This window comes from Entamoeba histolytica, genomic scaffold (assembly GCF_000208925.1).
Source record: "Entamoeba histolytica HM-1:IMSS scf_1104750517351 genomic scaffold, whole genome shotgun sequence".
Lineage (NCBI taxonomy): Eukaryota > Evosea > Mastigamoebida > Endamoebidae > Entamoeba > Entamoeba histolytica.
This window is the reverse complement of record NW_001915165.1, coordinates 1-17,014: the sequence shown is the minus strand read 5'-3', so window position 1 is coordinate 17,014 and position 17,014 is coordinate 1. Positions and strand designations below refer to the sequence as shown.

At 23.6% G+C, this 17,014-nt stretch overlaps 8 protein-coding genes across 8 annotated transcripts, besides 1 other annotated feature; 6 read left to right on the top strand and 2 right to left on the bottom strand.

The window, feature by feature from the left end:
- Positions 1-1,558: 1,558 nt before the first annotated feature.
- Positions 1,559-2,978: a repeat region.
- A 225-nt stretch (positions 2,979-3,203) lies between these two features.
- Positions 3,204-3,989, bottom strand: EHI_070010 (uncharacterized protein; the record flags this gene model as incomplete). Its single annotated transcript, XM_643695.1, has 1 exon — positions 3,204-3,989. One exon carries the CDS (start codon positions 3,987-3,989, stop codon positions 3,204-3,206), a length of 786 nt encoding a protein of 261 aa, XP_648787.1.
- A 166-nt stretch (positions 3,990-4,155) lies between these two features.
- Positions 4,156-4,689, top strand: EHI_070000 (uncharacterized protein; the record flags this gene model as incomplete). Its single annotated transcript, XM_643694.1, has 1 exon — positions 4,156-4,689. One exon carries the CDS (start codon positions 4,156-4,158, stop codon positions 4,687-4,689), a length of 534 nt encoding a protein of 177 aa, XP_648786.1.
- A 454-nt stretch (positions 4,690-5,143) lies between these two features.
- EHI_069990 (zinc transporter, putative) lies at positions 5,144-6,463 on the top strand (the record flags this gene model as incomplete). Its single annotated transcript, XM_643693.1, has 1 exon — positions 5,144-6,463. One exon carries the CDS (start codon positions 5,144-5,146, stop codon positions 6,461-6,463), a length of 1,320 nt encoding a protein of 439 aa, XP_648785.1.
- Positions 6,464-6,584: 121 nt separating this feature from the next.
- Positions 6,585-8,549, top strand: EHI_069980 (DNA replication licensing factor; the record flags this gene model as incomplete). The annotated part of the gene is made up of 2 exons (XM_643692.1): positions 6,585-6,851; positions 6,897-8,549. The coding sequence occupies 2 exons, from the start codon at positions 6,585-6,587 to the stop codon at positions 8,547-8,549; spliced, it is 1,920 nt and encodes a 639-aa protein (XP_648784.1).
- A 983-nt stretch (positions 8,550-9,532) lies between these two features.
- EHI_069970 (calcineurin catalytic subunit A, putative) lies at positions 9,533-11,131 on the bottom strand (the record flags this gene model as incomplete). The annotated part of the gene is made up of 1 exon (XM_643691.2): positions 9,533-11,131. The coding sequence occupies one exon, from the start codon at positions 11,129-11,131 to the stop codon at positions 9,533-9,535; it is 1,599 nt and encodes a 532-aa protein (XP_648783.2).
- Positions 11,132-11,286: 155 nt separating this feature from the next.
- On the top strand, positions 11,287-11,937 carry EHI_069960 (uncharacterized protein; the record flags this gene model as incomplete). Its single annotated transcript, XM_643690.1, has 1 exon — positions 11,287-11,937. One exon carries the CDS (start codon positions 11,287-11,289, stop codon positions 11,935-11,937), a length of 651 nt encoding a protein of 216 aa, XP_648782.1.
- Positions 11,938-12,032: 95 nt separating this feature from the next.
- On the top strand, positions 12,033-13,001 carry EHI_069950 (C2 domain containing protein; the record flags this gene model as incomplete). Its single annotated transcript, XM_643689.1, has 1 exon — positions 12,033-13,001. The coding sequence occupies one exon, from the start codon at positions 12,033-12,035 to the stop codon at positions 12,999-13,001; it is 969 nt and encodes a 322-aa protein (XP_648781.1).
- Positions 13,002-14,352: 1,351 nt separating this feature from the next.
- Positions 14,353-14,796, top strand: EHI_069940 (uncharacterized protein; the record flags this gene model as incomplete). The annotated part of the gene is made up of 1 exon (XM_643688.2): positions 14,353-14,796. One exon carries the CDS (start codon positions 14,353-14,355, stop codon positions 14,794-14,796), a length of 444 nt encoding a protein of 147 aa, XP_648780.2.
- Between the last annotated feature and the right edge of the window lie 2,218 nt (positions 14,797-17,014).

The window sequence follows — 17,014 nt, the reverse complement described above, 5'->3', positions numbered from 1 at the left end:
ATATCTATTTTTGTATTAGTTTTTACCTTCCATTATAAATGTTTTGGATTTATATTACATTAAATTTATTTGTTTTCTTTTTTTTTTTTTTTGAGTTTAAAATACAATTTTATAATCATTATTATTCTTTTAGAATTTTATATGTGTTTGTATTTGTATTAATTCTTATTTTCTGTATTATCATATTTCTGTTTAATTCTTATTCATCTTTTCATTAATACTTCTTTCTATTTCTATTTTATTTGTTTGTTCTTTGTTTATTAATTATTATTACTTTCTCACTATTTATTTAGTTTAGTATTCTTTTATTCTTTAATTAAATAATATTGTTTGATTATTTGTTATTGTGTAATTAATATCATCTTTGTATCCTTATTCATTTTTTATTATCTTTATCAATAATCATGAATATTAAGTAATAAAAGAAATGAATGAATATAAAATAAAGTCACAATAATAATTAGATAATAATATAATGAATCTGAATCTAATTTAAAAGAAGTTATGAATAAATATAATTTTATTATTTTTCTTATATTCATTATATTTCATTATTTATCTTGTTTATATTTTAATTTTATTATCAATTATTTATTCTATTTTTTACTTCTTGTTTTTCTTATTCATTTTATCATTCTTCAAATTAATTTAACAAAAAGAAGTAAATTATTTAAATATTGATATTTGAATAGAATATAATTAGGAGTATAATATTGACAAATAAAATAAATAAATACGAGATTAGTTCATCATTCAAACCCCTTCAACTTTGACAATAACAATTCTGGTTAATGCATGTAAATGCACAAAGCACTTGTCTACAATAAATACTTTGGTATTAACATCAACTCTGTTGTTCAACATCCGTTCTTGGTATTAAACTCTCTTCTCTCTTATTTATCTATTTGTGTTTTTCTTTCTATTAAATATGAAAATATCAATTATGATTACTTAATATTTAATATTTCATCTATTTGAAATGTGAGTATTTCACTTTATTCATCTAATTTATTTTCTTTTGTTTTATTTTTTCAAACATCATTAACTTCAATTATTCTTCATTTAACTTGTTATTTTGACTTTAATGTGTATTAAATCTCATTATCATTGATTGTCTTATTTTATATTGAACATATCATTATAATTATAACTAGAAATAACATTATATATCACTATTATTCAGTTAACATTACTTTTTCTTGATAACACCATATATTTCATCATAATACATTCATTATCAAACATACTTCAATCTATTTCATTAAATAATATTATCACATTAATTACTTCATTAATATTAATTCTTATTAAATATTATTAAATATTACCCATTTATTCTTTTTGTGTTTTCTCTCAAAACCAATGCCATGACTATAAAATAACTAGAAATTTCATTACTTAGTTTTATTTTAGTGTTTCATATAATGTCTCTGAATTAAAACATTTGATTCTTCTTTTCTTTCTATCATTTAAATATTCACATCGTCATAAAATTGACTAACATTCACAAAAATGATAAACAGACATAAATAATACTCAATTAAGAAACAAAAGATAATAAAAAGCACTTAATTAAGTATTAATAGAAATAGTTTCTATTCTTCCTGCATCAGGGGAGACTAATCATGTCACTTCATCTTCTAGAAGCTCTACGGAGTATATTTGATTGTGATAGAAACAGTATTTCATGACATTATTCATGTTTTTAATTACATGTTTTTAATTTCCTTAACGATGTCAATGTCAATTTTTATTTCTTTAATTAATCTGATACTTTCTTTATTTATTAATCCATTTATTGAGATTATTACTGGAATTATTCTGACATCTTTTAATTTTTCTATTTTCATTAACATATTCTTTAATTCCTTATACTTATTTCTTTTCTTCAAATAGGCTCAATTAATATTGTAATCAGCCACAATAGTCATATCAAATATTAGACTAGTTTTATTCTTTTTATCTAATACATATATATGGTATTTTGTGATATTGTCATTCACTTTTAGGCATTATTTGTTTGTTCAATATCATATTGATGTCTTTATATTGGAACACTGTTTCATATTGTATTTTTATATTGATTATTTCATGTGTATTTTCTTATTAATCAATATGATAATGCCAATATTGTCATGTTTTTCTATTTGTGATTTTTTATGATAAATACAAGATAGTAGAATGTGTTCTACTGTAGCCATCTTGTCTTTACAAAGTGTGCAGTATTTCAATCTTTCATTTTTCATTATTTTTGATTTTCATACCCACAAAATATTGCTCCATCTTGCATTTTATTTAATTGTAGAAATGCATTTTTTTTTAATATTGATTGACTTCCATGCTTTCACTGTAGTAGTTTTATCTACTCCTTTTGACTCGAACCATCTTCTGAAGTGTCTATTTATTTGATGGGACTTCCATTTTTTGATGTATTTGTCATTAATTTTATTATTTCTACTATTACTTCTTTTTCTTTTTTCTTTTCTATCCCTTCATTTATTATTTCTTCTATTTTTGTTTCATTTATTTTATGAATTAATGTGTTTTAATTCTATTCCACATTCCTTTCTTATTGTACCATCTATCTAATATGTTATTTCCTATTTCACTTTCTCTGGTACAGTAGTACATCACTGTTCTTACTAATTCAATAACATATTCGTCCCTTATATTTATTAATCCTTCATCCATTTCTTCTTGAGGGACATACAACCGATCTTTGGAGTTTCACCAATGTATTTTGCCTTTCTTAAATATTTTCTTATCTCCAAATCAATTTTATCTAGGTCAGTGATTTTCCAATTTACAACTGATGCTGAATATCTGAAGATAGGGATTACTTCAGTGTTTATTCTAGTAATATATCTTCTATTACTACTTTCATCAGTGTTTATTTCTTCCATCTTCTTCATCATTTTTTCTTTGATGGTTTTACAATTGAAAGTGTCATCAATTTCGTCAGACTGCCATATTCCTAATTTAAAAACAAATAAATAAATAAGAAAAGGATATTATTAAATAAATCAAAAAAATATATTATTCCAAATATGAAAGATATTATGGGATATTGGTTTTATCACTATCAAATCAATATTGTAGAAATTCTAGAAAAATGTTCATGAATGTAAATACAAAATTTAAAATATTAAATAAAATATTAAATTTTTTTAATATTTATTATTAATTATTATAGTTTTAGTAAATTAAATTAATTTTAATAATTCTTCAAAATCTTGGTCATTTAATTCATTTGGCTCATCTTTATCTTCTTCATAATTTTGAATAAATAATTGATTTAATCCATCCTCATCTTGTTTTCCAATTTCTATTGTTGTAGGAACAGCTTTTTGTTCACAAACACCATCTTTTATAGTTACAAGAATACAAATAACAAGTTTTTTAAACATATCTTTACGAGAACATGCAACTGAAAATTTTTTACAAGTTCTATCAGCACGATTATAATCTTTTCCTGTATATTTAGATCTTCCATATCCTCTACAAATTACATTAGGAAAATGAATAAAATTAATTTGAGTAATTGTTGTATATTGAAAAACATATTTTGTTATTCCATTACTTTGTATTTCATCTTTAAAATCACAAGTAATTGATATAATTTCTGTTGACCAAGCATTAAATCCAATATAATAATTACAAAGATTATACATTTGTGGCAAACGTAATGTATGTTGGTTGTTTGTTAATTTCTTTGGATTAAATATTTTTAATTCATATTTATTTGAATGAATTTTAAAATATTTTCCTAATTGATTATGACATTTAATCCATGCGTTATGACTAAAATACATAAAATGCATTGTACTTGGATTATTTTTTAATCTATTAGCTTTATATAATAATCCAAATGTTGTAAATAATACAATCATTTCATTTTCATCATTTTCATCTACATCTTCAATAAAAATACTATTATTAAATGAAGGAACAGTGAATGGAATAATTTCATCTTTTAAAGACTCTTGCATATTAAGAAATAAAGAAAAGAATAACAATTAATATTTTAAAGTGAGTTAATAAATTGTTATACTTAACATAATTTATTTTTATAATTTTTAATTAATAAAAATATAATAAAAATAAAAATAATAAATTTAATAATAAATTTTAATAACTAAAAAAGTAAAAGAGAAGATGAATGAATTGAAACATGATAAAGTTACTCAAATTAAACAAATGTTAATTGCTATACCAAATGGAGATGTTCTTTATAGTGGACATTATGAAGAATTATTTTCTGTAACAACATTAGAATTAATGATGGTTAAATTAAATAAACTTAAATGGAGACTTAATGCTAATCCAACTATTTCAAAAGAAATTAAAAATCAAGTAAATTCTATGGTTAAAACTGGATTTGAAAATATTCTTTGGGGTGATTCTACTTCACAAGATATTAATGATGAATTAAAATTATTAGAATCATCAGATTCACCTTGTAATTGTATTTATGAAGAACAAACATCTATTCCTCTTTATAATCAACTTTTTCATGCAACTCCTGAACAATTAGAACGAATTTATGATATTATCATTCATTCAAATTTAAATATTAATGAAACAAAATTTCAAAATAATAAAGATGAAATGGATATTGAATTTACTATTAATGATCTTTCTAAACAATGTCTTTTAGACATTCAACAAATTTTAAATGAATTATTTTAAAAATTAAATATTCCAAGGTTTTCCGGTCAACAGTTCTATAACTTTTGACTGTAATTACTTGTTCATTCTATGATCCTAATAGATGTTACATAATCTAATTATATAACAAGGAAAGAATCAATGTACATTACAATTTGAACTATTTTATTTTCTTTATTTTCTTTTTTATTTTTTTTAAATTATGGTTTAGGGTTTTTTAAATACCAAAAAATTTTAAATACCAAAAAATTTTTAAATAAAAAAATTTTTAAAAAATAAAATGAAAAGGGTAAACTCTGATATATTCAAAATTCGAGAAAATTCTTTTTCAATATAAAAATTTAAAAAAAGATTAAGAAAGAATATTCTACTTAGGACAAATAAACTAGTTTTGTTTTAGAAATTTACTATTTCTTTTTTAAATTGGACCTTCTTCTATTATTTATACAACTCTTTCATCTTAAAAGTTCAAGTCATGGATACTAAAGTCGTTCAACCTGAACCTCAAGAAATTAAACAAGAATCAAGTGATCCTTCTACTTCTGAAGAAACTATTTTAGATCAACCTGTTCAATTAAAATCTTTTACTACTGAAACTCAACAATTACTTGAACATCCTAAAAAAGATGTTTGGTATAAAGATGTTAATGTTTATAAATTATTGTTTTTATTAATTGTTAATCTCTTATTCTTCCTTTGTGAATTAATTACAGGTATTGTTATTCATTCATTAGCTCTTCTTGCTGATGCTTTTCATATGTTAAGTGATCTTTTATCACAAGTAATTGGTCTTGGTGCTATTTTATTAGCAAAAAAGAAAGCTTCTAAACGTTTAACTTATGGTTTTGTTCGTGCTGAAGTTGTTGGTGCTCTTATAAATGGTGTCTTTTTATTGTCTGTTGCTTTCTTTATTATTATTGAAGCTATTCAAAGATTTATTGATATTGAAGAAATTACTCAACCAAAAATTATGCTTATTGTTGCTGCTGTTGGTTTATTCATTAATCTTGCTGCTATGTTATTATTCCATGACCATCATGGTCACTCTCATGGTCATTCTCATGGTCACTCACATGAACACTCTCATGGTCATTCACATAAACATTCTCATGAAGGGTATCAAAGACATGAAAGTCATGAAGAAGAAATGAAAGAAAATGATGTAAAAGAAGTTGCTATTGATACTGAAACCAAAAAAGAAGATAAAAAGAAAAAAGAACATCATCATCAAAATTTAAATATGAAAGGAGTTTTCTTACATGTTATGGGAGATGCTTTAGGAAGTATTGTTGCAGTTGCAGTTGCTCTTTGTGTTTGGTTTATTGATGGAGATTGGAAATATTATCTTGATCCATCATTATCAGTAATTGTTGCATGTGTTATTATATGTTCAGGAACACCATTAGTATATTCTTGTGTTAAAATTTTAATGCAACGAGTTCCACAAAATGTTTCAATAAAAAAATTAAAAAGAGATATTTTAGCTGTTAATGGTGTTGATTCAATTCATGAGTTTCATTTATGGCAGTTAGCCAATGAAACAAATATTGCTACAATCCATTTATTCTTAAATGAAGATGATCGTTGTCGTGTTATGGAAATTGTTCAAGACGTTAAAAATGTATTCCATAAATATGGTGTTCATTCAACAACTATTCAAACAGAATTAGGTGTTATTGGAGAAGAAAATGGACATGATTCTGTTGGAGTTTCAAGAAGATGTTTGATTGGTTGTCCAAGTGATGAATGTAAAAATGATGTTTGTTGTAAACAACCAATAATCGAACAGAAATAATACAAATTCTTTTTTTATTATTTTTTTTTTTTATTATTTTTTTTTTTATTATTTTTTTTTTATTCTAAAAATTTTAATAAAAAAAAAAAAATAATAAATTATAATAAAAGAAAAACAGTCAATGGAAGGAGTTTTGGCTGTTAGTGATGGACATGACTTATATACAAATGATGTTGGAAGTGTTAGAGGAAATCTTGAACCTAAAATTATTTCATTTGTAAAGAATTTTAGTAAACATAAAAATAATATTTTTGATTATAGAGAACAATTACAAAGAAATATTAGAATGGGAAAATATTTCTTAGAAATTGATATAATGGATCTTCAAAATTTTGATGAAAGTTTAAAAGAAGCATTATTTAAACATGCATCAGAATTTATATCAATTGTTTGTTTAAATATTAATTAGTTAATAACCAATATTAATATATAGTTTGAAAATGTACTTTCAGTTCAAGTACTTTCAATGAGAGGTTGGGAAAAAAAAGAAGATTATATAGAAAGTGATACTGGTGGTCCAATGATGCAAGTTATTATTAAAGATACTCAAAGTAAAATGATTCAACCTCGTATGTTACAATCTTCTTTTCTTAGTAAAGTTATTAGAGTAAGTGGTATTATTGTTTCAATTAGTAGAGTTGAACCTAAAGTTACTAAAGCAATATTAAGATGTAGAAGTTGTCAAAAAGAAATTGCAGTTATAGTTCCATCATGTTGTGGTATTATTAATTATCCTAAATCATGTGATGGAGTAAGTCCAGTAACTGGTAAAAAATGTCCTCCAGATCCTTATGATGTTGTTACTGAAAAATGTAAATTTGTTGATAGAATTGTATTAAAATTACAAGAAACACCAGAGAACGTTGCACCAGGTGAAGTTCCAAGAACAGTTACCGTTATTTTAGAACGATATCTTGTTGTTGGATTAACAGCTGGTCAAAGAATATGTATTGAAGGTATTTTTGGTGCATCTTTACAAAGAAAAGGAACTATTTCAACATCATATATTAGAGCAATTGGAATTGAAATTAGTGGTCAAGTTGTTTCTCAAGATGATAGAAGAATGAAAGAAGTTGCAAGAACAATAACTAAAGAAAAACTTATTAAATCAATTGCACCAGCTATTTGTGGGTATGATGATATTAAAGAAGCTGTTTTATGTCTTATGCTTGGTGGAAGTGGTAAAGCACTTCCAGATGGAACTCATTTAAGAGGAGATATTAATGTTTTATTAATGGGAGATCCTGGAACAGCAAAATCTCAATTACTTAAATTTGTTCAAATGGCAACTCCAATTGGTGTTTATACTTCTGGTAAAGGTTCTTCTGCTGCTGGATTAACTGCAGCTGTTAATAAAGATTCTTCTACTGGAGAATTTTATCTTGAAGGAGGAGCTCTTGTACTTGGAGATGGAGGTGTTGTTTGTATTGATGAATTTGATAAAATGAATGAAGTTGATCGTGTTGCTATTCATGAAGCAATGGAACAACAAACAATTTCTATTGCAAAAGCAGGTATTACAGCTGTTTTAAATGCACGATCTGCTGTTTTAGCTGCAGCAAATCCATCATTTGGAAGATTTAATGAGAGAGCATCATTTGGTGATAATGTCAATTTAAAAACTACGATTTTGTCAAGATTTGATATGATTTTTATGATTAGAGATAAACATGACGCAAAAAGAGATAAAGAAATAGTTAAACATATTATGGATATTCATCGTCAAGACGTAAAAGTTGATAATTTAAGTACAGACATTTTAAAAGAATATATTGCTTATTGTAAAGCATATTGTATTCCTCGTCTTACAGAAAATGCTTCAAATAAATTATCGAATTATTTTGTTTCAATTAGACAAAAAGTAAGAGAAAATAAACTTGAAAATGATAATGATGAAGGTATTCCAATAACTGTAAGACAACTTGAAGCTATTATTCGTATTAGTGAAGCATTAGCAAAAATGACTATGAGTGATATTGCTGATGAAAATCATGTAGATGAAGCTATAAGATTATTTGAATTATCAACAATGAATTCTGCTGTTAGACAAAAAGAAAAACATAAAAAACGAAGAGATGATAAGTAATTCAATGTCTTTATTATTTTATTACTTCTCTTCATTTAATTATTCATAAATAAATTTATATATTTATTGATAGTTATTATGATAATTTCAATTTTAAAACCATACATTAATGAACATAAACAAAAAATTTAATAACAAAATATAATAACTAACATTAATATTTATGTTGATCTTCTTGTTTTGTGAGGTTGACTAACAAATTGTTTCTCTTTTTTTAATTATCAATTCTTTTCTCTGAACAATGTCAAATATTCATTGTGAAAATATATCTTCAACTTTAATACTATCTTTTGTACTAACAAAAAAGTGTGTAATACTACTACCTATGTTTTTTTTACAAATCTATCAATAAATTATGGTTGTACATATATTGTATCTTTGAAATTCATTCAATTTCTAATAAGAATAATAATATAAATATATTACAAATGATTTTGTTTAATTTTTTTTTTCAATTACCACATTAAATCTAGATGATATATTTAATTATATATAGATGTAGTAATTTCATTATAGATTATAAAAATTCTTTAGAATATCTCTGTAATACTATGATAGTATATTTCTAAATCTTTCTTACCAAATTTCAAAAATAAGACTGTTTTATTTTCTAATTGTAAATCTCATAAAATATATCAACAATCTCATATCCCATAATTTTATCTTATACTTTTATTCTTTCCTTTCATTAACTTTGGTTTAAAGTTAAGACTAATTATTAACATAAATTATAATTTAAATGTATTGTTACAAAGTTTTTGTATTAATTTAGTCTTTCCATCTTTAGATTCTTCAATAATAAGAGATGAATTATAATTCATTTTATTTTTTATTTGAATCAATTATATTCAATTTCATTGATTTAAACTTCCTTATGAATAAAATCTTATTTAAACTTAAAAACCTTTTAGTCTCTCTCTAATTAATACGTCTAAATAAACAAAACATTTCAAAAAATAATCTGAATAATTAAAAAAAAAGACTTATTCCTTAGTTATTTGATTAGAATGATTTTTACGAAGTTCTTCCCATTTCTTTCTTAACTCTTCAATAGAAATAGGTGCAGATTCAGCTCTAATGAGTTTTTTACGTTCATATATAGTTGGTTTTTCACTTACAATAGAAGCAGCGAGAGAAGCAGCTTTAGGAGTTTTAAAATATTTTTCAAAAGTAGAACTTAATGATAAACCAGTGTCTGAAGAAGTTGTTTTTTTTGTTCTTTTTCTCATAGGAATTCTCTTCTTTCCAGTAGGACTAACAGTTGGATGTTCAACAACTTGTTTTGAATAAACTACAGATGTTTCTGTTTCATTATTTATTTCTTCTGTAGAAGTAGAAGGAAGTAAAGATGGAGTATTGATTATATGTTCTGCCTTTTCATATTCTGAGATTTTATCAGCAAGATGAGATATATCAAGATCATCTTCTTTTTCATCATCAGAATCATAAGTATCATATACATAATAAAGGAAATCATCCCATAAATTACTAACTTCTTTAACAAGTAATTGAAGACTTAATTTAAACCCATCAACAAGTATTGGTTTATAATCACTAATAAGGTCTGAACCATTATATGTTCTTACATTAATTCCAGTATCAGAAATAAGCATTCCAGCACCTTTATTTCTATCAGAATAATTAGGAGCACTAAAAATAGTAAAAGCTAAAGGAGAATCAAGATCAATATCACCAAAATTATGTAATTCAATTCCATTAGAAACACATTGATGCCCTCTTATAATAGCTCTAACTTGTGTATTTTCAATAAATTTAGACATAGCAGCATATCCATAAATAAAAGAACAATTCCGTGGACTATTAGGAAGAAAACCAATAGTTTCCCATCTCCATTTTATATTTGGATTTTCAGCAAAGAAAGAATCACTTGTAGGATCAGACCATAATAAATCACAAAATAATCCACTATGAGGAGGTTCAGTAAATCTATCAATATATCTAATATCATCTAATACATTTAATTTAGGTGAAATACCACCATGACATAATAAGAAAGAACCTAAAGAACATTTAAATAAAGCAGCTAATGGAATTGTATTAAAAAACTCACAAAATAAATCATAAATAAAAGTATTATATTTCCAAATTGTTTCTGTTTTAAAACCAAATTTTTCTGTCATAGAACGAGATTCATGATTACCACGAAGTAAAATAACACCATTTGGATTATTTACTTTCATACAAAGTAATGTAATAAGAATTTCACATGAATATTCTCCACGATCAACATAATCACCTAAAAAAACAGTTGTATATTGATATTTATCCCATTCATTATCAGATAACTCAGATAAAAAATCAAAATATTGTCCATGAAAATCACCAAAAACAAGAGCAGCATTTTCTATTTCAATTAAATTAGGTTCTGCTCTTGTTAATTCTGAAACTTCTTTAATAAGAGAAATTAAACAATTTTGTTCAATAATTCCACCTTTCATAAAATGATCTCTAAGAACATTCAAATCATATTTACTATTAAGTCGAGGAATAATTAATTTTGATTGAAGAATAGTCATTACACTCAATAAAACATTTTTAAGTTCTTTGAAAACAATCTGCATTTCATTCTTTTTTTTTTTTTCTCCTTTTCTTTTACTTCCATCAAAACTAAAATTCTTTTACTTTTTCTTTTAGTTTTTTTATTATAAAATAAATTATTTCTTTTAGTATTTTTGGTTAATAAAATTTCTGTTTTTATTATTATTTGAAATTCTGAATGGAACACCTTATTAGTGAAGAAACAAAAGTTACTGTTCAAGCAATTCAAGATATTTCTGGTCTTGGATTTCTTGATAAAAGTAAAGGAACAAATATTCCAAGTTTAACTGAATTAACACAAACTCAACACAATATTGAATCACAAATTTTAACTTCAAATTCACAAAATGATTTATCTCTTAATGATTCATCTATTCCTGAAGGAAGAAAATTTCAAATACCTTTATGGTTAGCTATTACTTTACAAAACTATGGTTATGTTAGAATTATTGTTAATGAAGAATTTAATAAAGAATATTCCCGTCAATTTATTAAAAAAGCAACTGACGTATTTGAAGTAAATCCTTCTTCTATTAATTTTAGTAAATTCCCTTTTTATTTTGAAGTTGGTGGAAATATTGCACAAGAAATTGGTGATGTTGAATTAGCTAAATCTATTCGTAACATGATGTTAATTCGTTTACGTCGTATTTATGATGAAGCTTGTAATTCATCAGAACAAACAAATAAATTTGTTAGAACTTTAACTCATTCAGAAAAAGAATTATATCAAGAAATTATTGATGTAAATGCTCAATCAAAAAAAGTTAAAACAATGGAACTTGATCATGTTCAAATGTCTTCATTTCATGATATTATTCATAAATAATTGTAAAAATCATAATTTTTACCTTTTCTTTTTTTTTTTTTTTTTTTTCTTCTTGGTATAAACTTTAAAATTATTGAACTTATATTTCGTGTATAATGGAAATTACTTTTGTTCAAGGTAATAATTGGCCAAAAGCTGATGTAATTCAATGGTGTGATCCTTATGTTATAATGAAGTATACAGAAGAAGGTTCCCCAAAGGTTTTTAAAACTTCAGTTCAAAAGAATACTTCTGAACCTAAATGGGACCAATCAATAGAAGTAAAAGAATTGTCAGGAGAATTAGTTTTTGAATGTTGGGATTGGGATAGAATGAATTCTGATGACTTACTTGGAACAGTAAAAGTACCAATTCCTGATTTTCAAGAACCAGAAAAGACAGTAACTCTTGTTGTTGTTCTTGATGAGTCTTATAAGAAGAAGAGAAAAAATAATAATATGGAAACTACTATTACTATCACATTTAAACATTCTAATGTAAAAACTCCTACTAAAGTTAATAGTTTACAAGAAACTCTTAAACAAGAAGAAGAAAAGAAAAGAATTTATTTAAAGGATTATATCCCAGTATTAAAAAATTTTACTGGTAAAACTGATTTTTCTTTACTTTTCTCTTCAGATATCTTCTCAATAGATCCAGAAGTATTACATACTAAGATTTATGGTAAAAGAAATTTAATGTTACTTATTATTACTGAAAATGGATGTTCATTCGGTTCATTTAATGAACAATCAATATTAGGTGATGCTGAAGGTAATGATGATATATCAAAAGATGATAATGGATGTATTTTTTCTATTGTTGGACCAATGTCTGATCCAACTCGATTTAATGTAAAAAATCCTAATGCCACGTCATTATGTCTATTTAATGGAAAGTCACAATCTCAAGATGTGATTATTGGAGTAAATGGTGCTTTTTATATTAAAAAAGATAAATCAGTTTATGAACTTCCTTCTATTGGTGATTATTATGATATTGGTGGAAGTCATTCAGTACTTTTAGGTCAATTTTATCCAATAACATTTCCTATTTCAAAGTTCCTTGTGCTTCAATGGAATTAAAAAGTTATTATGACAAATCCATTTTTAACTTTGTTTTAAATAACTTTATTTTTTTTTTCCTTTCTTCTAATAACATTTATCTTTTTTTGTTTTTTTTTAGAGTTTTAGTATTAAAAACCCTTCTATCTAAAGTTGAGACTAAAAATAGAAGAGTTTTTTATCTTCCTATTTATTAATATCAATGTTATTTTTTTTTTTGTTTTTTTGTATTTATTTCTGAAAAGAAATATTGTTTTTTTTAATAGTTCAAGTTATTTGAGAATTTAGGTTAGAAATTCAAAAAATGCACAAACAATTCAAGTTAAAACATCCAAAATACACTCTTTCTATATTATTTACACACATTACAACGTATGAGATAAATAAGTAAAAAGGGAAAAGACATAAGTCTATCAGTAAAGACTTTATGACTGTTTTAACAACTAATTATTAAAAAAACTTTTTTTTATAAAAAGGTTGTTTCTATTGATTAAAAATATAATTCGACAAAATTAATAGTAATTTTAAATACCTATTATAACTTCATTATATAATAAAATATATAGAAGAAATTAATTAAAAACATGTAAATATAAATATTGAAGATTCTGTACAATAAATCAAATTTATATAACAAAAAGATTCTAGGAGGATTATTGAGACTAAGTCAAATAACCAAATTCAAAATGATGATTTTAATCAATAAATGAATAAGATACTTAAAAATTAGATGTTGTGTATGAAAAGAATTACTTTTCAATAAAATTGACATGTTTGTAAAAGAAAACGTCATGGTTAGAGGAGTGTTGAGAAAGAACGTTTTAATAAACTTTTGTAACTATTAAATTAGTAACAGAATAAATATATCAAAAAAGAAAATAATTTTGTAAATAAACGAGTAACTAGTAACTCTATTTCAGTTTCTTAAGTGTACCTAAGTTCAACTAGGACTTTGTCATTTTTTTTGAAAAAAAAGATGATAGGACTAAAAATAGATTTAAACAACAACGTTTTTTTTTTTAAACTATGAAAGAGTGAAAATATTTTGGATAATTTGACTAATAAAGAAGAATTACTCACAAATTGGATCGGCTCTTTTGGTTCATATAAATAATTTTGTCTCTCAATAAAATGAAAATAAAACTGCGATTCTTTTTATTAACAACCACTTAATTAAGAATGTTGTTTAAAATGATACTATTTAAAGTTCTTAAAGAATATCTTGAAAAATCGAATGAACGTTGTTGTCACGAGAAAGAAGTATAGAAGGTGCAATAAAAGTATAAAACTTTCTCGCCAAGAAGCTTTACAACTTCAGGTTGATTTTGAATGTGTGTTACTTGCTTTATTGTCTTCTCACTATGAATTTGTTATGACAAAGCCTCAGAAAAAGACTAAAACATCATTTCAATTTATGAAAGTGAAAGAAGCAATTTCATGTGATCCTAAAGAAGACTTTTTTGTCTTTAATGTTCAAAAATTTATTAAGACAAGAGCTTCAGAAATGGTTAGTTCAGAAATTAGAAATGGAATAAGTTACTTAACAGCACAAAGAAGAGTTCAAGACTTAAAACATATTGAAACTATTCATTTATTTGAAGATATGTTAGGAGAAGATTATATCTTTGAAATTGGATTTGAAGACCGTGATGGGATTCATGGTTCAATTCATATTTATTTTCGTGATCAATTACTCTATACAACTAATCAAATTAAAAAAATTGGTCAATCAATTTACTTGTACATTAATTCAAAATTACCTTCACCAGACAGAATTATTCGTTTAAACGAACTTTCACCATTTCTTTCATTGTAAATCAAATTTTTTTTGTTTGATAAATCATATTTGTTCTTTTTTTATATTTTTCTTTTTATAGAATAACATCCAATATCATTTTGTAACGAATCTATAACCAATAAAGTTTTTTTCAAACAAAATAAAATTGTTTATTCTTCTAACACCCACAAAATTATATTTTTTATTCTCTCTAAATATTTTTCTTGGTAGTTTCTTCAGTCTAGACATTTGAACTTATTATCTTTTAGTCATGGTTATTAACAACCAGTTATATTCAATAAACTAGAATTAGTTTAACTAATGGTGTATATTTTATTGCTTTTAGATTAGTAAAATGAATTAGGAGCGGTGTTTTTCTAGATTAATTTAATACCATGACATTAAAAACAAGATCAAATAGTGTGAATGAAAAAAAAAATAAAATACTTGTATTTTCAAACGCTTCATCTTTTTATGCGTTTTGTTATTTTCTTTATTACTTTTCAGATTAATGGTAGAACAAATATGTTTTGTTTAATAGAGTTTTATTATAAACATTAACTTACACTTCATGACTGGCATTAAATATACTACTTATCATTATCTAAATTCAATTATATATTACTTTAAGTTAGTCATGAAATGTTGTTTGGTTATTGGTTTACTTGTTATTTATTTACTTATTTATCTGTTTCAATAGTTTAATATTTTGATTATTTATAATTATTAAATTGGAGACATTTACTTTCTTTAGTCATTTTTTATTTGTTAATACTTTTTAGTATTATATGTTAATATTAATAATATTCATAAGGAGATTTTTTATTGGGTTATTGAATTAAAACTTATCTTACCTGTGACACACTTATTTTGTATTTTTTCTCTTTATTATAAGAGAAAAATAGCAAAACATGAACAAGCTAGACAATTACACAAGAGAAGTTATTAATAATTCTTTTAAGAATATTTCACGTTTTGTTCTATATTTATTAATATCAACTTGTAATCTTGTTTTATTTATAATTATTTTATTTGTTTTATTTTCTTAAAAAATATTTAATTGATTATAACTTTTGTTGTAATGTTTTTTTATTTCTTCTTTACTTTCTGCTGTTATGAGTATCTTCAATTTTTCTTCTTTACTTCATTCTTTTAATTATTGCTTTTTTCATTTTTTATATTCTTATTCTTTCTTTTTGTATTAGTTTATAATTCTGTTTTTTTTCGTATTTCTTGCTATTTCTTTTCTTGGTTTATACCTACTTATTTTATTTCTCTTCTTTCTTACTTTATTCTTCTGATTATCTTTTTTCTTATTTCAGTATTTTATTCCTTCTTGTTTTTATTTTTTTACATTTAACATAAATTTTGTGTTTTGTTGTCATATGTTATTCATTTCCTATTTCTTTTATCTTTTATCTTTCAATTTTATTGTATTGTAGTTTTTCAATTCAATTAATATGAATAGATATAATTAATTATTATATTTTTATTCATTTTATCATTACCTTTCAAATGATTATTGTTTATTTCATATTCACTGTTTTATTTTTTTTTTATTTTTATACTGTCATGTATCATTTCTATTTAAATTTATAAATAATAAGTATTTTTTTAATGTGTGTTTATTCAATATTAGTTTCATATCTATTTTATGACTATTATTGAATAATATGTATTTTGGCACCAATTTCAATCATTCAATTTCTTTGTTTGTTAAGTTTTTATTCAAAATATATATTTCAAATTCAGTTATGATATTAATTGAATTAGAATAATACCGAGAAGTAAATAAAGAATTTAAAAGAGTTATAAATGAAAATATTAAAATAAATTTAAGTTGTTATTTTGTAATTGTATGTTGAGGATGTGTTTATGCCAATTTTCTTTTGTTTCTTGTTTTTTTTCATTTTTGTGTTGTTATTCATTCAATACTTCAATTAGTATTTGTATTGTAATGATACTTTGATACATTTTATTATTAATAATATCATTATATAATATAAAATAAAGAGAATAAAATGAAATGAAGAGAATAAAATGAAATGAAGAGATGAAAGAGAATGGAATAAATCAAAGACATTTATTCATCAAAATTTTGAAATATTGTATAATGAATCTTATTAATATCTCATCTATTCATTTTTCTTCTAAAATTTGTTCTGAATTATTAATGTTTCGTTTGGTAGATAATTAACATTTATTTATTTAATTGTTATTGAATATCATAACAAATAATAAAAATTAAAATATAATT